At 35.2% G+C, this 21,943-nt stretch overlaps 1 protein-coding gene across 9 annotated transcripts in view; it reads left to right on the top strand.

Moving 5' to 3' along the window:
* Positions 1–21,655, top strand: part of LOC123538834 (trafficking kinesin-binding protein 1-like) — a 60,470-nt gene extending 38,815 nt beyond the window's left edge. For 5 of the 9 annotated variants that reach the window (XM_045323236.2, XM_045323233.2, XM_053530115.1 and 2 more), the window contains 9 exons: positions 2,014–2,088; positions 3,492–3,712; positions 4,220–4,432; positions 5,501–5,662; positions 6,161–6,333; positions 7,030–7,182; positions 7,691–7,784; positions 9,225–9,266; positions 15,629–21,655. In XM_045323236.2, coding sequence (XP_045179171.2) covers positions 2,014–2,088; positions 3,492–3,712; positions 4,220–4,432; positions 5,501–5,662; positions 6,161–6,333; positions 7,030–7,182; positions 7,691–7,784; positions 9,225–9,266; positions 15,629–16,469 — 1,974 coding nt within the window. In that variant the 3' untranslated portion in view covers positions 16,470–21,655. Of the gene's footprint in view, positions 1–2,013; positions 2,089–3,491; positions 3,713–4,219; positions 4,433–5,500; positions 5,663–6,160; positions 6,334–7,029; positions 7,183–7,690; positions 7,785–9,224; positions 9,267–9,985; positions 10,011–11,599; positions 11,692–15,628 lie in introns of those variants that run through there. The other 4 variants (XR_008368362.1, XM_053530117.1, XM_053530118.1 and 1 more) reach the window with 4 other exon arrangements.
* The last annotated feature ends 288 nt before the right edge of the window (positions 21,656–21,943 follow it).

Consider the following 21,943-nt stretch of genomic DNA (forward strand, 5'->3'; position numbering starts at 1 on the left):
TCTTACTGTAACTTAACATAAGCATTGTCCAGCAAACATGCAAAGTATATGCAGGGGCTGGGCCCAATATACCCAAGGTCAAGCTCACCAAGGTGCTATACTTGGGTTATTTTTAAGGTTAAAGTTTCTCAGCAACCTTTGTTTTTCTGTCATATCTTAGTTACTATTGCTTGTATCTTACTGTACCTTCATGTAAACATTGTCCAGCATACATACAAACAAACTATGCACAGGGGCTGGACCCATTATACCCAAGGTCAAGGTCATCAGTGTGTTATACTCAGGTTATTTTAAGGTTAAAGTTTCTCGGCAACCTTTGTTTTTCTGTCATATCTTTGTTACTATTGCTTATATCTTACTGTAACTTCATATAAACATTTTCCAGCATACAAAGTAAGTGCAGGGGCTGGGCTCATTATATCCAAGGTCAAGGTCACCAAGGTGTTATACTTAGGTTATTATTAAGGTTAAAGTTTTTCGGTAACCTTTGTTTTTCTGTCGTTTCTTTGTTACTGTTGCTTATAGCTTACTGTAACTTCATAGAAACATTGTCCAGCATACAAACAAAATATGTGCAGGGGCTGGGCCCATTATACCCAAAGTCAAGGTCACTAAGGTGTTATACTTGGAATTATTTTCATGTTAATTTTTCGAAAGCTTCGTTTATAGACATATCTTTTGTACTTTATAAGATAATGACTTTAAATTAAAAATATTTCTTTATAATCATCATCTGCATGTGTGGTTACAATCCCCATAACTCTTATTGTCTGTTTGACAGAATTATGCCCCTTTCCTCTAAAGTGTTTTGGCAATCTTTGCTTTCTGGATATAACTTAAGTACAATATAAGATAATGACTTGAAACTTAAAATGTATCTTTATCATCATCATTTGCATGTGTGGTAACAATCCCCATAACTCTAATTTGTATTTTTGACCAAATTATGCCCCTTTCATACTTATTTTTTTTTGACAAACTTAGTTTTCTGGACATAACATTGGTATTATGTAAGATAATGACTTGAAACTCAAAATGTATCTTTGCTATTATCATCATTACCCCTTCCATACTCAACCTTTAACCCCTCTGTGTAGTTGGGTCTTTTTATATTTTGGTGTATCTTCCTTTTAAAGTAGAGGTGTGTTATTGTTTGTTTGTTTGTTTTGGGTTTAATGCCGTTTTTCAACAGTATTTCAGTCATGTAACGGCGGGCAGTTAACCTAACCAGTGTTCCTGGATTCTGTACCAGTACAAACCTGTTCTCCGCAAGTAACTGCCACATTCCCCACATGAATCAGAGGTGGAGGACTAATGATTTCAGACACAATGTTGTTTATCAAATAGTCACGGAGAACATACGCCCCGCCCGAGGATCGAACTCGCAACCCCGCGATCTGTAGACCAATGCTCTACCTACTGAATTAAGCGGGCAGGTTTGGTCTCTTATTGAGATATAAATTCATTTTACTGTCAAATCACTGAATAGTGGAGCGCGCTGTCTTATGGACAGCTCTTGTTCAGGTCTTTAGTGTGACATAGCTAGGATGAAATCCACGTCCTCCCATACAGACCTGCTTGCATTGAATTGTTGATGGGATTCCAGGGTTTTGTTTTCAATGTTTAAAAATAACTGAATAACCTAAATTTGGAAAGTGTACTTTTGAATTTTTAAGTGGTACTTGATTCGTTTATAAAAGAAAAAAAGCAAATGAAAGTCAAGACTAGCTGATAAGAGAAAATTTGTTGTTGTATTTTGAAGTTCAAAATATTATCATTTTATTGGGTGTGTTTTACATTTTGTGGTTACTAGAAAAATGGCTAATGAGTAGTGTTTGACGATCAGACTTGTTGATTTCAGTTTTTTCAGTCTTAGTATTTATTTTTTATAATTTATTTAATTTCATAGATCGATGCAGCCATATAATTCACAAAAATCAATGCCCCATGACTAGTAATAATTTTACAGTATTTTGTTATACCACAACTTGTATGTGAATATTTTTGTTACAGCTTACTGCTGATAATATGGACCTACAGAAAACATTGGAGGCTGCATACGACTCACAGAACTATCTTACCAGAGAGGTAACACTGTTTTCTTCTGTGCCCTCTGAAGGGAGGCATATAGTAATCACAATGTCTTTTAGTCAGTGTGTCCATAGTTCAGTCTGTCTGAAGCACTTTTTTTGCAAAATAAAAGTTATAAATGAGCCGCGCCATGAGAAAACCAACATAGTGCATTTGTGACCAGCATGGATCTAGACCAGCCTTCGCATCCGTGCAGTCTTGTCAGGATCCATGCTGTTCGCTTTCAAAGCCTATTGCAGTTAAAGAAACCTTTAGCGGACAGCTGGTCACAAATGCACTTATGTTGGTTTTCTCATGGTGTGGCTCATTTAATAAAGTTGAAATGGACATTTTACTTACCACAGAAATGTGCACAAGTAATTTTAAATTTCTTTGAATGAAAGAAGTTTTCAAAAAGAAATGTACTCTGTGTTTGCCTTATTTGTAAAGATCGGATGTACTTTTCATTATTTATCGTAATTGCCTTAATTGGCAAAGATATAGGACAAAGCTTTCCAGGAATATACCGGTATTGATTTCCGTTTTCTTGTGTTTACAAAGATGGATGTTATTTGTTTGCTCACACCACTTGAAACATTAATTTGTGGAGATATCCTCTTGGTGATAAAATTGTTTACAATTTGGTTAAGAATGTTTCCAGAGACCATGTTACCAATAGGGCTGTTTTGTCACATAAAGTAGTCGCTATATTGAATTCCTAGGGACAAAAAAAATATCATTATCAGGGTAGTTGAAAGTTTATCATCAAAGATCCGGGATATGATTTTGTTTTATAAACTTATCAGGGCTATACCTGACAGATTTGGATATATAACCGGTTGTGAAACCAGAATTCTTATCAGCTTATATATGGTTGTTGTCAGTCAAATTGCAAAATAAAACAGATGATGAAAGGACTAAAAATGATTCGGTCTATGAAATTAAATCCCACTAAAAAAATAAAAATCCAATTCATTTTGTCTCCAGAAGTTGAATCTGCCCTTCCATGAATAAGACTTTAGTCAATTTTTGCCGACTCATGAAAAGTAAATGAATCTCTTGCCTCTTACTGATACGGGTTTGAACCCCGGCTTGGGGTGTAGAATCCATGTGATGAAGCCATCCAGCTGGCTTAGGAAGGTCTGAGGCTCTACCCTGGTGCCTGCCCATGCCTGAAATAATGCTCAAAGAGGCACCCGGCATCTTCGTCCACCAAAAACTGGAAAAGTCACCATACAACCTGTAATGTTTTGGTGTGAGTCTAGACCCACAAAAAAAGAAAAAGAAAAAATAAGAAATTCATAGTACACCTTTCACAAGTAGATCAAATGGCATGATGCGTTGTAAGTCATTATCAAAAGTTGAATACTCTTTCATTTGTTCAAGTGTAGCGTAATTTTCTTATTCATAACAAATTTCAGATTGGTGATTTGAAAGAGAAAAATGAAGAAATTTTGGCCCTCCTTGAAGAAACACAAGAAGAGCTTCGAAGATTTCGCAGCAAGGAGCGGCCCAGTGTGATGAGACATAGTTACATGTCCCCCATGTTTAACACGACTGGGGAGTCACTGGCTTCAGAACTAGAGAACTCCATGCGTAGTGAGGTGGACTATCCCAAGGGGTATTCTTCAATGGAAAGAAAGTAAGAAAAGTACTTTGTTAGGCAATGCAGAGCAATTTGCCATGTTTAATAGGGTCCGTAAGACGAACCCTTTCCCATTCGAAAAAAATGACCATATTTCTCAATTTCAGATAAAAATATCCCCAAAAAGACCTACAAAAAACTTCAAAACAGTTGCGATCCCGACTTCCAAATTGGCAAATATTCAATTGAAATTCAGAACATATTCTCTAATGCCAGCAAAGCGTGAATTTAATCAGTCGCACCTAAAAGTCTTAACCGGTTTTCAAGACAATACAAATGAAGATGTTAATTTGTTTGTTACACAACAATCCCAATTCAGTCGGACAGGGATACTTTTCCTAACTGGCAAAAAAAAAAAAAAAAAAAATGCTGGCAATGGCCTGTTATAATTTTAAACTAGATCTACTTTTTCTCTGAAGGAAGAAGAACCCTTCATTGATTAGTTAGCCAAATAATAATGTTTAACATGCATTTAAATTCTAACAGTTACATATTTTTCTGCAGGAAGCATACATGGAAGGTATTTGAAACAGCCAAAGCTGCCAAAGCACATGCTCGCAATGCTTCTGGTTCCTCTTGTGCTACGAGCATGCTGGGAGCCAGCCTTGCTGATAATGAGGACTCGAGATCTGTGTCACAGAGAAGCTCTATGTACTTCAGTGATACAGAGTCAGCCGTCAGTGAAAACTGTGCTGGCGATATAGAATCTCTATATGGGTAAGTTCCTCATCACCACCAGCAACATCACAGTCATCATTATCATCAACTTCATTATTTAATTGTTCATCATCATCATCATCATTATATTTTCCATGATGATATTACTTTATGAAACATCAACTTTATTAGTGATTCTGTGATCCTATGATTTGTCAGCTCATCACTCCGTTACCATTATCATCTTCATCATCTGTGTCATGGTACCATCATCATTATGATATCTTCATGACAGATTTTACAGTTATCATATTTTAAATTAGCTCTTCTGATTTTTGAAAAAAAGTCTATGAGGTATTGTCGTCACTTGATCATTAGTGATCGGCATTTGGTTAAAATTTTTGTTTAGGTCCGCCTTTTCTCAAAAACTGTAAGAGTTACAGCTTCGAAACTTCGCGCACTTGTTTATCATCATGAGTTGACTATGTAGGCCAAGAACCATAACTCTGATATGCATTTAATCAGAATTATGGCCCTTTTTGTACTTAAAAAATCTGAACTCTTTTCTTACATATTGTCCAGCACTTGCAGAAGAGCAATGGCACGTGCAGGCGGTGCTTTTGTTGTCTTTAGTTTCTATGTCATGATCAGCTACAAATTATGTCTCCCACCACACAGTGGTGTGGGAGACATATTGATTTACTCCAGTCTGTGTGTCTGTCTGTCTGTCACAAAGTTTGTCCGCACTCTAAATCGAACATTTCTCATCCGATCTTCACCAGACTTCAACAAAATGTGTCTGCCAATAAGCACTCGGCCAAGTTCGATAACTAGCCAAATCGGCCTAGGCACTTTTGAATTATGGCCCTTGATTTACCAAAACACTCAGATTTCTTGTGCAGTTTTACCCCTAAACCGGCGCCTATACAACTAGTAGTATAGGCGTCCTTTTGGTGTCAAGAAAGCGTGGATTAAGTAAACAGTATATAAAGACTGACTTACTATTTAGATGATTAGGCAGTTGTGGGAGGCATGCGCTTTTCTCAAAAGCATCTCTAGTTCTTATCATTAATTTGTTCAGCTCGGCCAAGTATTATGTTTATATAATTACTGCTAATGTGTTTTCAGTGCTACATCTACTCGACTAGGAAGACCGGGTATTCCAGGCTCCAATGATTTACAATCTGCCCTTCGTCGCCTTTCTATGAGAAGGGCAAATGAACTCAATGAGATGGACTATGCTAGGGAGGAGAGGGAGAGACAGGAACGGGAACAAAAATTCAGGGAAAGGTAACAACATTAATGTTGTAAATGAGTTTTTACTTTGTATGTGAAGAGAGTCAAGGTTGACAGGTATGACTTTGATCCCTGGACTTTTAAAGTGTTTTCTGACTCCTGTTGAAGTCACCATCAACAAGTTAGTTCTGAGAAGGCGGGTATGTTAGCTGACAGCTGTATATAAATAAACTGGTATTGATAAAGAGAATTACCTCATTGAAAGCAACACTCAGTCATGAATTCAAAATAATAAATTCTAATGTCATTTTATTTTCTATACAGAAGAACCATACTAAAGGACCTAAAGGACCAAAGGAAAAGTTCAATTTTAATTGGTTAACATTTAAGAACTGAAGGGTTATTTACAATGGAAAGAACTAATTCCTACCCAGACAAGTGTTTAATTTGGATGGGTTTACACATAAAGAGGCTCTGGTTTAAAAGGTGTTCTCCTGAAACTTCCCCCACTGTGAGGTTGACATGTGTTTTATTTTGGTTTTATGTTACCAGAACTGTGAGTGAAGTATCTGAGAAGAGTGACACAGAGTCTGCTACCCCAGGTCGGTGCCGGACACCGGACAGCATGTTCTCTGCTAATAGTGGTTATATGTCTATGACGGGCAGTAGTGGTAACCCATACTACAAGATGCCAGAAAAACTCAGGATTGTTAAACCGCTAGAAGGTAGGTAGACAGAAACAAGTAAAACTTTTATTTGTACCAAATAAATTATCCCCTCACTAAATTCTCTTATCACATATTGTGCAACCTGGTGTTATATACATATATTATATGTGAGTGAAGTCTTTAATTTCTGATTGATTGTGGGGAGGGTCCCTCTTTGATGTCATGGCTTAGTGATTAAGGTTGCTGATTTCAAATCATTGATGTGGGTTCAGAACCTTGCTTAGGGTGCAGAAATCTTTCAATTAAGGAAATTATTCAACTGGTTTACAAAACATTTGTTGATTTTCACAGGTACCCACCTGTGTCTGAAATTATGCACGGAGGGGGACCAGGCATCTTCTTTCACCATTAAAATCTTGAAAGTCACTGCATAACATAAAATAGTGTCTGTGTGACTTCAACAAAAATCAACTACTAACTGGAGTAGTGAAAAGGAAGATACGCTATACAGGCAATAAGAGCATCAGATATAATGGTTCATTAACATTTAGGTAGTGTACCGGCAATGACAATATTTACAGGTACATTGTCTCTCTATGTGACTTCATCATTCTCTGGTTTTGCTTGTATGAGCTGCATTAACAGCCAAAGAAATAAAAACAGTCAAAAATACAGAATTGCACGGAAATTGCCGATTGTCATTACGAATCATTTACCTTAAATAAATGTAATTTAAACTGTGACTATTTATAGGTTCGGTTACCTTACGTCAGTGGCAGCGACTAGCGACCCCACACCTCGGCGGCATATTTGAAAGTCGGCCAGGTGTGAGAATGAAGGGCGAGAATGTTGTAAATGTGAATACAGAACCAGAGGTTTACACGCTCAGTGACTATGAAGAAGATGGTGAGTACAGACACCGTAGATTGTATAGTTTTTGTGTAGGTTTTATTTAGTGATTCATGGTAAGTAGACTTATCCCCAGTGTTAACACTTACCCTGCTGAATTTCTATAATGAACTTATCCATCTTCCAATTTTTTACAGTATCATTAGCTGTTATGATCTACACTGGTCGTAAAGGCAAAATCAGTCTTGTCCAGCAGTCTTATTCAAGATGTTATGAATTCACGAAACGAGAGTGTTTGTGTTTTAGGACATGATGCAGATTAATGTTTACAAATATTTTGAATTTGTGAAAAGCCATATTTGCAAATATTACCAAAAGTAAAACCATCCTGATTATATCCAATTTACTTTTATTTAAAGCTTAATAACAACTTAACAGTATGTAAAAGACAATATTTTGTTTTCATAAATGCTGCATGGTGACTGTTCAGTTTTTCAGTAATGAAATTTTGTCCCCTTAGAAAGAAGTAAGGAATTGAAAAACTATTAATTCTTGTCTATTACAGATGAGATGGTGGAATACTCTAACAGGTTTCAAGAGAGTTCAGGTGTATATACACTTACTGATTCCTGTGTAAGACATCCCTCCGAGGCTGGCAGGTTAGTTTGTAATTTATACAATATCCGCATCCCTGGAAAACATGTTGAAATATAGAATGAATGTCTTGTGTTAAGTGTTGTAAAGTACTGTGTTTACTGATCAAAAGATGTGTTTCCCTGTCTCTATTTACACAATATTACTTGTTGTATTGTCCGTAAATTTCATTCAAAAAGAGAAATGCCTTCTAAACTGTTTAAAAATGTGGTTTTGGTTTGGTATTTTAATATATAATAGTTAGTTGAAAATAAGATAGTTATTTGTTATTTTGTAACTAAATAATTTCTCTTCTTTTTTGGGGGCAAGTATTGATTCAGAAATAGATGTGGTATATCTCTGCTTGTCATGAATAGGCAAAGGAACATTACTATTTTAAGCAGAAATTGTTTCTTTTTTAAACATAGAGAATAAAAACTTTTAACACTTAGACGAATTATAATATTCTGCCTGAAGTATTACGTTATTTCCTGAAAAAAAAGTTCAGATATAAAAACTCCTTTGTTTCTGTGATTGTCTTATTTTTAAAGCATATTTCTGTTACCTTTATTTTGCTTCCTGAGGCTGCTGTAGCATATTGTTTGCTTTTTCTTATATAAAAACTAATGTAACAAATGACGTGTCTAAAGGTCTAAATACAGTAGTGTTTAAAACTAGAAAATTTTCTTTACTAAGTGAGTTACAATTTCAGAAGTTTGATCTTTTAAACAGGTTTAATAATTAACATTGCATTCGAAAACTATCAATATGTTTAGTTAGTTTTTAATAGAAAAATAAGAAAATGAAACAAAGACTAAGATAGTTACATTTTAATATTAGTTAAATTCTTATACTTCTACGTCAAACTCATTCAAACTGTGAAAACTTTTAATTTCCTGGATGCGAAATTTTGTAGTTTTCGGCAAAACTGCTATTTTGTAGGGACATGTATTTGTGTATTTTAACTTTTAAGAAGGTCAAATGTATAAGAATTTGATTTTCTTGTTGGAGATCTAATGTCGTTTACTGCCGCAAACACAAAATCTACGAAAATTACTCTAACACGATTCTTAATGATTTCGATGTGAATTGGTGAAGGAGCCATCCAGCTGGCTTACGGAAGGTCATTGGTTCTACCTAGATGCCCGCTCATGATGAAATAATGCACGGAGGGGCACCTGGGGTCTTCCTTCACCATCGAAGCTGGAAAATCGCCATATGACCAGTCTATAATTGTGTTGTTGTGACATTTTACCAAATAAAATAAAATAAATAAATTCACTGTAAATTGATTTGTTTTTTGGTTAATTGATTTTTTTTCCTTTCTTTTTTTTTCACCCAATACTAATGCTATATGAAGTATCTTTTTATTTTGTGTAATGATATTAATTTTTATTTTTTAAACACTATGTATATCACTTTAAACAATATTAGCATGAGACAATATTTTAATAAATTATTCACAGTGATGTGGACACAGATTCTGTGACTACAGTTGTGGAAGAAGAGTAAGCATGGTGTTGCTAGATCCACCCTGTTTTATATAGTTAGACTTGTCCGTTCAGTCACCTCATAGATGGGATGGGAGAGGCTCACTTTGATGTAGAGGGGTGTCTAATATTATTTAGAGGAAGATGGGAGAAGACTGTGAGGGATATGTGTCTGATGGCTTTGTTAGTGATGGGAAAGGAACACTTGAAGGGGTGTCAGGGTTGTGTTCTGAAGGAAGTAAGAGGACCTTTTTTTTTGAAAAAACTGGTTCTATAAATGTTTTGAGGGATTGGAAAAAGGGGTTTACTATTTGGGATTGGTTGACCAGGCTGCTCATCAGGAAGTACATAGCAAATAAGAAGATATCATTTATGATATTTACTTCCCATTTTTCTGATAAAAAACCCCCAAAAAAAAAAAACAGAACTTTATGTATATTTGTGTCTATTGTTGTGTTTTGTTTTGTCTTGAAATGTGTTCTATTTCGAAACAAATAGATATGCAGTTTTGACATACATGTACATCAGACTTTCAATGTTTTTCTGACTCAGTCATAAACTTACAGAAGCTTCTTCATGAAAGAAATTTTTGGAAGAATTTTCAAACAATACAAGGAGCAAATTTTATTTAAAGATCTCACTTCATTTGAATTTAATAAGGGATTTCTATTTAATTAAATAACAAGTTTTATATGGTTATGTTTTGCAGTGAAAACGTTTCTTCATAAATATTTCAGAGCATTTTGACCTCAATTAAGCAACTACCTGTTCAATGGTTCTCGTGTGGAGGTGACTGTTACAGACAGGTTTAACTGCTGTTTGAACATTGCTTGTTTTCTTTTCATCTGCAGTTAATGCATTCTCATTTAAAATATATTCATTTTACAAACATCTCAGCATTCCATGATTGCATTTGATAAAGAAAGACATTTATTAACACGAATGATTTCCGTTAGCTCACCTGAGCATGAAGTGCCCACTGTGAGCTATTAGGATCATTGGATGTCCATCTGTCCATCCATAGTCCACAATTACTTATAACCCTTAAACTGCTATATTTCTAAAATGGACCGGTTCATCATTCAGTTTGGGCAATACCATTTATCATTTGAAGGGGTGTTCACTGAAAATTTATTGACAGAATAGCGAACAGTGCAGACCATGATCAGCCTGCAAGGATGTGCAGGCTGATCTGGTCTGTACTGATCGCAAAGGAAGAATCATATGCAGGCTAAGGGTTAGAGAACATCTCCTGAACAACCTAGTCTGTATTAACCAATTTTCACAGGAATGTTCCTTTGGTGGTCATCTCTCATACTCATTCAAATCTGAGTCATCCTGGGAAATTGTCAGAAAACACTGGCTCTATTTCAAAAATAATTTCCCATGTATTTTCCTTGCTTGACACATTACCAAACCTGTTCAAGCAGGCTGTGAAACTCAGGTTAGCGATCTAGGGCTATCACAGCCCTTTTGTTAATTTTATGACAATTCCAATTATTAACATCATGACCCCCTGTCTGTTGAATTTCTTACACTGCCTTGTTTAAACTTGATAAAAGTAACGTCTACATAAATGACTTAATTTTAATGGTAAATACCCCCTCTTAACTTAATTTTCACCTCAAGATTAACTTTTATGTGAGTATATTAATTAACTGTTTAATCATTTTAAGGAATACCCGGTAATCTTTGAGTAAAGTTAGTAAATGTTTATATTATATATTACATTGTTGAAAATGGTACTTTTATCTCCCATGTACTGTGTGGACGATTCATTGAAGAACACCACTTCATGTTCCAGTTATCTGCATAATTTATTTATTTTGGTTAGTTCAGAATATATTTGAGTCGCACCATGAGAAAACCAACATAGTGCATTTGCAACCAGCATGGATCCAGACCAGTCTGCGCATCCGCAGTCTGGTCAGGATTCATGCTGATCGCTAACCATTTCTCTAATTACAATAGGCTTTGAAAGAGAACAGCATGGATCCTAACCAGACTGCGCAAATGCGCAGGCTGGTCTGGATCCATGCTGGTTGCAGATGCACTATGTTGGTTTTCTCATGGCATGGCTCATTTCTCTTAAACTTTTATTCATCAGCTATGGTAGAACTTCGTTCTCTCTAACTCGACAGTACTGGCAAAGTTTGTTTGAGTTATCAGTAGTTCGAGTCATTGAAAATTATACACTACATAGGGATTTTGCCGGGACCTGATGATAAGTTCGAGCAAAGGATGGTGTTCGAATTATCCAAGTTTGAGTGAATGAAGTCAGATGTATTTACTATGTTTTGATAAGGTTTTAAGGGGTTTTCAGTATTCCAAAGTATTCGTCAATTTCACAGGGGCATTTTGTGTTTCCATGAATGGATGAGACAAAATGTGTTCAGCTTCTTGTCGGGAATTTTCAACCTGTTTAGAATATTCCTTTGTCCATGTATGTATAATATAGATACTGGAACCTGTGCTTGGCTTTAGTGTATGTGCTTCCTGTGAAATTTATTTCAAAAGAAATAATACCTTTAAAAGGTAAAGGGAAATTTTATTTACTGTTGTTTTGTAAAATAATGAACAATGAACATAAGCTCAGGCGACCCTATTTAAAACAAGAGGACTATGATGGTCCTGAATCTCTCACCTGTCCCCACATGACCCAGTTTTGAACTGAGTATGACGTCGTTTTTTTCTATTATTTGACATAGTGACCTAGTATTTGAGCTCATGTGACCCAGTTTTGAACTTGACCTAGATATCGAGATAAAAATTCTGACCAAGTTTCATGAAGATCCATTGAAAAATATGGCCTCTAGAGAGGTCACAAGGTTTTTCTATTATCTGACCTAATGACCTAGTTTTTGAAGGCACTTGACCCAGTTTCGAACTTGACCTAGATTCCATCAAGGTGAACATTCTCACCAATTTTCATGAAGATCTCATGAAAAGTACGGCCTCTAGAGAGGTCACAAGGTTTTTCTATTAATTGACCTAAGGACCTAGTTTTTAAAGGCACATGACCCAGTTTCGAACTTGACCTAGATATCATCAAGGTGAACATTCTGACCCATTTTCATGAAGATCTCTTGAAAAGTATGGCCTCTAGAGAGGTCACAAGGTTTTTCTATTTTTAGACCTAATGACCTAGTTTTTGACCACACGTCATCCACTTTCAAACTTGACCAAGATATCATCAAGGTGAACATTCTGACTAATTTTCATGAAGATCCATTGAAAAATAAGGCCTCTAGAGAGGTCACAAGGTTTTTCTATTTTTAGACATAATGACCTAGTTTTTGACCGCATGTGACCCACTTTCGAACTTGACCTAGATATCATCAAAGTGAACGTTCAGACCAGCTTTCATGAAGATCCATATAAAAATATGGCCTCAAGAGAGGTCACAAGGTTTTTCTATTTTTAGACCTAATGACCTAGTTTTTGACAGCGCGTGACCCAGTTTCAAACTTGACCTAGATATCATCAAGGTGAACATTCTGACCAATTTTCATGAAGATCCATTGAAACTATGGCCTCTAGAGAGGTCACAAAGTTTTTCTATTTTTAGACCTACTGACCTAGTTTTTGAAAGCATGTGACCCAGTTGAACTTGACCTAGATATCATCAAAATGAACATTCTGACCAGTTTTCATGAATATCCATTTAAAAATATGGCCTCTAGGGAGGTCACAAGGGTTTTCTATTTTTAGACCTACTGACCTAGTTTTTGACCGCACATGACCCACTTTCGAACATGGCCTAGATATCATCAGGATGAACATTCTGACCATTTTCATGAAGATCCATTGGAATATATTGCCTCTAGGGAGGTCGCAAGGTTTTTCTATTTTTAGACCTACTGACCTAGTTTTTGACCGCACGTGACCCACTTTCGAACATGGCCTAGATATCATCAAGATGAACATTCTGACAAATTTTCATGAAGATCCATTGAAAAATATGGCCTCTAGGGAGGTCACAAGGTTTTTCTATTTTTAGACCTAATGACCTAGTTTTGGACCGCACGTGACCCAGTTTCGAACTTGGCCTAGATATCATCAAGATGAACATTCTGACCAATTTTCATAAAGATCCATTGAAAAATATGGCCTCTAGAGAGGTCACAAAGTTTTTCCATTTTTAGACCTACTGACCTAGTTTTGGATAGCACGTGACCCAGTTTCGAACTTGACCTAGATATCATCAAGGTGAACATTCTGACCAACTTTCATACAGATCCCATGAAAAATATGGCCACTAGAGAGGTCACAAGGTTTTTCTATTATTTGACCTACTGACCTAGTTTTTGAAGGCACTTGACCCAGTTTAGAACTTGACCTAGATATCATCAAGGTGAACATTCTGACCAACTTAGAAGATCCATTGAAAAATATGGCCTCTAGAGAGGTCACAAGGTTTTTCTATTTTTAGACCTACTGACCTAGTTTTTGACGGCACGTGACCCAGTTTCAAACTTGACCTAGATATCATCAAGATGAACATTCTGACTAACTTTCATAAAGATCCCTTGAAAAATGTGACCTCTAGAGTGGTCACAAGCAAAAGTTTACGCACGGACGCACACACGGACGACAGACGCTGCGCGATCACAAAAGCTCACACTGTCACTTCGTGACATGTGAGCTAAAAAGTTAAAACCAGTTATACCTTAACAGAAATTTTGCTAGAACCCATTTATAGCTGGACTAATTGAGGCAGTCAGTTTAAAGTGCCTTGCCCCATACTGCAATGTAAGTGGCCAAGATTCAACCCAGGGGCCTTTAACTCCATAGAACAGCTTTTGCAGTTTTAAAGGAATATACCCTAGAACAAGACAGAAAATAACATTTTGGAATGAAATATTAACTATCAAGGAGGTTTATTTAAAAATATAAAAACTTTGGAATAATGGAATATAAAGTTACAGTTATACATTATAATGTAACTGTGGAATTACGGAATATAACACAACAGTTATATTGTTAATGTGCTCTGCAACTAGAAAGTAACTTGGTTTGAGAAATACAAATAGTAAAAAGGGAAAAACAGACTTAATGTGAACAAGTAATATATGAACTGCACATAGTTTTTTTTCAAAGACATAAATTTCTTGCTTTTACTACTGTTACATTGCTTTTGCAAGTCTCTCCATATTTGAAGATGGCCTAGAGCTTCACTTAGAACCTGAATAATAAAACCGCTGAAGATGAAAAGTCACAGCTCATGAAGGATACACCTTTTAAAAATATTGTTACTGTGAAATAGTTAATATTCGTTGTTTTTGTGGTTGAGGTAATCCATGAAATTCAATCCCAAAAATTAAGTGAAATTGCCATTTGTTTTATGTTTAGAAGTTGAAGTCCATGTATTCATATTCCTACGAAATAGCTGTTTTGGCCCAAATCATGAAATTGCATGTCAACGAATTAACTATTTTGGCACAAGTCACGAAATTGCCACGAATTTAAATGATTTCACAGTAATAATTTCATCATTAGTGAACTTTAGCAAGTTTCATTTCATTTTTCACTGTCATAGTGCTAGGCTTACATATTATACTCATTGAGTGGATTTTGAAGCTTGTATTGAAAAGTTGCTGCACATGGAGGGGCTGGGGAGTAGATGGGGCTAGGGAGTAGATGGGGCTGGGGAGGGTTTAGCAAAACTGTAGTGTGAAATTAGTATTCCAGATAGGTGTATTATGAAAATTATAATTATTATACTAGGGGTTACAAGTTTTGAGTTTGGATTGGAGGTTGGATTTGCAGATAGGGGACATGCCACTGTTTAAGTTTTTGTATAGAGAAAAGATGAAAAAAAGAAATAAATATGAAGGTCAAAGTTCAAGTCTTTGCTATTTAACTGTTGAGAGAGGAATGCTTGAAGTTTATCGCACTAACAAAATGTTATAGCATTTTTTGTTTTGACATTTTTAGCTCGACTATTCGAAGAATAGTGGAGCTATCCTACTCGCCCCGGCTTCGGCGTGAGCGTCACACAAATGTTAAAGTTTTGCTTACCACCCCAAATATTTTCAAAGTCCATTGAGATATTGGTTTGATATTTTGCATATTTGCTTACCATCATGACCCCAGTCTGTAAAAAGGAGGAGGCAACTCTTATCAAGCATTTGACAGAATTATGGCCCCTTTTCGACTTAGAATATGCTTATTGTAATGCTAAAGTTTTACTCATAGCTTTTATTATACTATCAAGCACTGAGAATAGTCGAGCATGCTGTCCACTGACAGCTCTTGTTGTTGCTGCAGTTATTTTTTTTAATTTTGTTTAAAGCATGTTTTGTGTATATTGACTCTTTCGTACATTTGCTTTAGCAGAATGCAATTATAAATGAATAAATAATATCATTTATTTTCAGAACTACATCATCTTATACATCATCAACACCAAAGATGGCTATTGGTCATGTAGCTGAGAACCACGGCACCAGCACTTTCAGTATGTCTCTGGGTCTCGCGTCCATTCTCAACGAACGTGATATAGAACACGGCAGCCAGCAGGGAGTGCGATCTCAACACAGTGTTGCTAGTTCAAATCCGGCTAGATTTCCGAGTCTTATAAGTGATACACATTTTAACATAGGACAACAGTCATCGCCGTCGACAACATTAACACTTCCAACTAATTCTTACAGACTTATACCTTCCCCCTCAACCCTTCCGCAGAGGTTGGATAGAAATGTTAATTCTATGGGAACAGGGGGGTGGCATGGAATATCAGGTACATTAGGGTCACAAGGTACAGAAGGGTCAAATAGTGTTAATAGTTTGCAGGGTCAGCAGGGGTCAACAGCCACCGTTACAGATGCCAAAAATGCTGATTCAGCGAATTCAGACTCAAATAGGCTTGGTATGATTAACAAACTAAAAAATACCGGGTTTTCCCTCTATGGATATATAACTGGAAGTGTGCCAGCTAATGGGACTGGTTTGGATACTTCAAGACCGAATTCACTGCCTTTAACATCTACAGCTCCATCAGTGACAGTTGCCATGGCAACCGGGTCAAATTCAGTCACCACGGTAACAGACAGTACAACTGTGACAACTAATAGTGTAGATATAGACAATATGGTTACGATAGGAACGTCAACAGCTGAGTCACCGAGAAAATCGCATTTAGCTTCAGTTTTGACACGTAAAACTGCTGGAGGGGTTATAGGGGCCTTAGCAAAGTGGCATAGAGACGGGTCTTTATGATAAAACCACCTGTTAATAATGTGAAATTTGTATTAGTAAATTTAAATGCGGCAGTATTGTGATAAAACTTTACGTGATATAGTGCTCCTAAATAGAATCTACCTAGACATTCATTAAGAGTGCAAAAGTGAATAAGGATTTTTATTTATATTTAATATACATATAAGATATATCTTTTGCACAGAACTTACTTTTGAATATTTTTACTGCAGTTTCTAACTTAAAGCACAAACACATGAGCTCTCATTTCAAAGTGTACCTTTTATTTTTTCTGGCCTCTTGATTGTGAATTATTCTCATTATTTTAGTACTAATGCTGCTCTGTATTGGTTGGTAAAACTGAGGCCGTGTTCCCTTAAAAATACGCAATGATTTTCTTGAAACGTTTGTAAACATACTTCTAGGGGAACAACAAATAAGCAAATCTAAAAAATTTCAAATTAGGTTATATAATAGATTATAGAGTACATATTGATTGGGCATAGTGTTTTGAATTAATACTGATTTAGGGGGTAGAGTTATATTTTATTCATAAGAAATTCATTTTATTACATTATGTAAAATCTAGACAGATACGTGTATGTCATATATTCTCGCCTATAAGACTGGGAAATTTCCTTAATATTTCAATACTATAGTTAAGCCACCGTCTTATATGCGTGTCAGGAACTTGTATAAACATTGTTTGCCAGATAACTCAATTCATTAATAGGTGTTTCTTTTTAATACCTCCTCATTTTGGTGCTAGAACTTCATGTAAAATTGGCATTTATTAAACAAGAGCTTTTAAATAACATTTATGTTTGTGTGTCCCAATTACAGAGACCAAGATTCCACTTAGTTTGACCAATTTCTGTTTTACATTTTTGAGTGTTCTGTTTGTTAACTTTTTGGTGCAAGTCTTTCCATATTTGTTGCATTATTTTAACATGTTGTCTAATTTACTTTATATTTTTATAGTACTTATGCTTTTCTTTGGAAGTTAATCCGTATGAAAACCAACTTAAAATCAATTCTAAACCCACCCTTTTAGTTCAGTTGGGGTGGGGAGGCCCACCCTTTTAGTTCAATTGGAGTGGGGAGGTCCACCCTTTTAGTTCAATTGGGGTGGGGAGGCCCACCCTTTTAGTTCAATTGGGGATGGGAGGCCCACCCTTGTAGTTCAATTGGGGTGGGGAGGGGATTAACCAGAAGAGGAGGGTACAGTCCTTAGTTGATGGGAATGTTTTCAATGACAAACTGGTTATAATCTAAAGTGATCCATCCAGTGCAATTAATGTGGAGAGAAGTTGTCACTTACTTGTACAGATGACATCGGTGCTGGTACCAAATCAAAAACAACTGCATAACTGGTATACAAATAAAGTTTTGTGGAAAAGTAAATATGTTGGTTATTTTGTATAAACATGAAATTATTTTCTGTAAACATGAAATGTTTTTCCCAAATTAGATACTATATCAATCGAGAGTATTCCATTACAAAGGGCGAATTTGTTCTACTACTATAATAGAAGTGATGTTCTTTGGTTATGGTAACAATTGATGTTATTCCTACTGTACAAATGTAACGAGTATTGTTACTCAATTACTATAACAAATGATTTTATGCTGTTACTATATCCAGTAATGTTATTCTGTTACTGTAACGAGTAACATCACTCTGTTACTATAATGAGGAATGTCGTTCAGTTACTGTAACATTTAGTAACTTTATTCCGTTACTATACCCAGGAATGTCTTTCTGTTACTGTAACGAGTAAATTTATTCCATTTCTATAAGGAGTGATGTTATGTAATGCATTTACCCTGTATTCTGCTGAAGGCATGTTGCAAATACACAACTTTTAAATTTTTTCTTTTACTTAGAAATAGAAAAAGTATAAAAAAAAAAAGTGTTCAATGATTGTACATGTACATTTCTCCAGATTTTACTAAACTCTTACCAGGGCTTTCATTCTATGTATATTTTTGTTTTATCTATGTAAATTAGGTTTTTTATTTTCATTTTAAAACTTTCCCTTATTAAACTGTATGAAGTGGAAATTTTTTTTTTGAAAATGTAGAAATTGGTATTCTAAAATAAAATTATGAAGAAATGTAATAATAGATGAAATCTGTTCTTACGCCATTTTTTGGTTGTCACTTCCTCTTTTTTTTTTGTACAAAAAATATTTCTGTTTGATGTGCTTTGTTGCTTTTTTGTTAAAGTTCATCTGTACAAATCTTGTGTAAATATGCATGTATGAAAATATTTAACTGATATTTATATATGTATACCACTGAAAAATAGAAATTTTAACAATGTGCTCTTTCATAGAATTGTGAAATTTAAGTAGAAATTTACAAAGTTTGCAGTGTGTTATGAAATTTGTGACATTAGGTAGAGCATTTCAAATCGACAAATTTCAAGTTTCCAGGCAATGACTTTTACTGATTTTATTTTATACTTTTTTGCGATGCTTAGTAAATTGAATAATTTTTATTATTTCTACAGAGCTGAATACTTCATTTTCGCATGTAAAAAAAAATTTGAATGACCTTGTGCCAAATCATTAATGTACATACTGAAATCAATTTAAAAGAGGATAAATGTACTGTACAGGTATTACTTGGTAAGATAAAGAATGCAGGAAGTTATGGTTTAATGCCTTATCGTTGTTGTATTGGATATTGGTCACCTTTATCAGGTTTAAATTAATAAATTGCCAAGGATATTGTTACTTGTAAATTAATGTTTCATTTCTGAAGTGTTGAAAAAAAAAACCAAGACAGATAAGGAGGTAGCGTTTGCAATATTTGCTTAAAACTTGAATTTTATATGTGGAATTGACATAGGCCCAAGGTTACTGTCTGGGATATAGGACGTTTTTATGCCGATTCGCGGTAAAATCCAACTCGCTTACTCTCACCCCATGGTTACTGTAACTCGGAACATACAGCATTAGACCTACAAGTAGGTTGTCATAGAAAAGAATTGTAGGTGAAGCGTTCCATTGTCTTCCACGATTGCCTAAAGGCTATACATTTCAGGCTATTTCTTCTCCACGTCTGATGGATGTGAGAAAGTTACCGTTTACTTGCAGAGAACTGGTTAATTTTGGTTAGGTTTCCAGCAACACTGTTTAACCGCTTACTATTTATACTGGAAAAAAAACAAAAACAAAATGGAATGTATTAATTTCAATTTTCATTAAATTTGCTTAAAATTTTTGCAGTTGGATATAGTCTGACTTGGAAAGTAAATATTTCTTATTAACCTGCTTAATTTCTAATTTAAAAATGGACTTGTCCATCATTCAATTTGGGCAATACGTTTATTGTTAGGGGTGTTCACTGAAAATTTACTGACTGAACAGCAAACATTAGAAGGGGTGTTCACTGAAAATTTACTGACTGAACAGTGCAGACCATGATCAGCCTGTATGTCCATGCAGGCTGATCTTGGTCTGCACTGGTCATAAAAGCAGAATCATTTGCCGCCAGCTGGCTAAACATAAAGTACAGATTTACTGTTTATGTGTTGCCGTTTTGTTGCCAAAATACCAAATTGTCTCGTTCACCTATATTTGGAATCATCTAAAAACTAAGTCGAGGGATATGTAATCAGGATCTCACTGAAGGAGGAAGGATTGTTTAGTTGTTATGTCTCCCACCACACAGTGGTGTGGGAGACATATTGATTTACTCCAGTCTGTCTGTCTGTGTGTGTGTCTGTCACAAAGCTTGTCCGCACTCTAAGTCGAACATTTCTCATCCGATCTTCACCAAAATGTGTCTGCCAATAAGTGCTCGGCCAAGTTCGATAACTAGCCAATCGACCTAGGCAATTCGGAATTATGGCCCTTGAATTACCAAAAACACTCAGATTTCTTGCGCAGTTTTGCCCCAAAACCGGCGCCTATACTACTAGTAGTATAGGTGTCCTTTTGGTGTCAAGAAAGCGCATGCACATGTGGATTAAGTAAACAGTATATAAAGACTGACTTACTATTTAGATGATTAGGCAGTTGCGGGAGACATGCGCTTTTCTCAAAAGTATCTCTAGTTTTTATGTTGAATTTCTTAGTTTTTTCCTAAGGATGTCAGCAATTAACTGGTTAACTGGTTGAACATCCAATTATCAGTTTGTAAACTCGATAACCAGTTAATCGCATATTTTTTAGAATATAAAAAAAATTGAAAATGTAAGTCAGAATAATAATAAGGTACATTTTTGTATATGGTATTATAAACACAACATAATTTTCTCTGTCTCACTTTAATTTAGAAGGGAGGTGATGTAGGGAGACTTACACATGCTCTAAAAATATTCTTTTTTTCTCAATATTTATTTTGCACAAGACAGTACAAAATACCTTTTCGTAGGGTATTTTTATTGTCAGAAGCCTTTTCTTTTTCAATTTTATAAAAAGCCACATTACTAAAGTAAAGTAAAGTTTTATATAGACATGCTAATTTGGCTTATAGTTTTGGCTCAAGACTCGCGTAAAATTCAACATTTCTATGTTAGAAATATTTTATGCAAATTTTAGCTACATACGTATAATGTCTCAGAAAAGTTTACAGTTCTGCTCATTATTGCATAATTATACTTTATGCTCAAGATACGGTCACTTCATTATGAAATGGTTGTCACTATAAATAAACGAAGCACTGCAACAGTTTCGTCTAAGGTTTCGCATTCATTTCATAACCAGTTGCAGGGCTAATTGCCAAACATTTTGATTGTTTGGTACGGTTTTTTTTTTGGAAATAAGAATAAGTACTAATGTATGAAACAGTATTATTTCTTAACACAATATAATAAGTCTAGTGTAAAAGAAATATTTTTATGTATGAGATGTTTCTTATTTTGTGCAAACATGTTGAATTTCCATCTTGTTGGACTCGAAACATTATTCTGTTTATTACAAGGTTCCTTTGGCCTGGATATAGACTAGTGCAAACATTTTATTGTAATAGTAGCTTCATGTCATTTACATTTTCAGAAATGTTTTGTTAGTTTTAATCGAGACCAGTTGTGTGGTTTTGGTAGAAGACAGTTTGTTGGTAGCATTTGTGTTTCAAACATCTTGTTATGCAAAATAGACCTTGTAATCTGCTTTTTAGGTATATTTTGTACTTTATATCTTCGTATAACCAGGAACTATGGTTGTCAAGTAAACAGAATATTTGATATTCTAAAATACTGTCTTTTTATTATTCTTATTCCAAAATTCCTATGAAAGAGTGTTAACAGTGTCCCAATACTTCAACCTGTTACATAGTAAAGTTAAAAATATGTCTTTTGAGTTGATAAAAGGCAAATCTACTTTTTGCTGTCCTTTGGATGAGAAATTAAAGAAATATATATCTGAGATTTAGAATTAACAAGAAACATAAACCATTAACAAATATATGGGGCCTTGGAGGACAGGTGGTAAAGGTCGCTGACTTAGTACCACTTGCCCAACATTGCCTTCTTGGGTTTGAAA

This window comes from Mercenaria mercenaria, chromosome 18, assembly GCF_021730395.1.
Source record: "Mercenaria mercenaria strain notata chromosome 18, MADL_Memer_1, whole genome shotgun sequence".
In the NCBI taxonomy this organism is placed as follows: domain Eukaryota; kingdom Metazoa; phylum Mollusca; class Bivalvia; order Venerida; family Veneridae; genus Mercenaria; species Mercenaria mercenaria.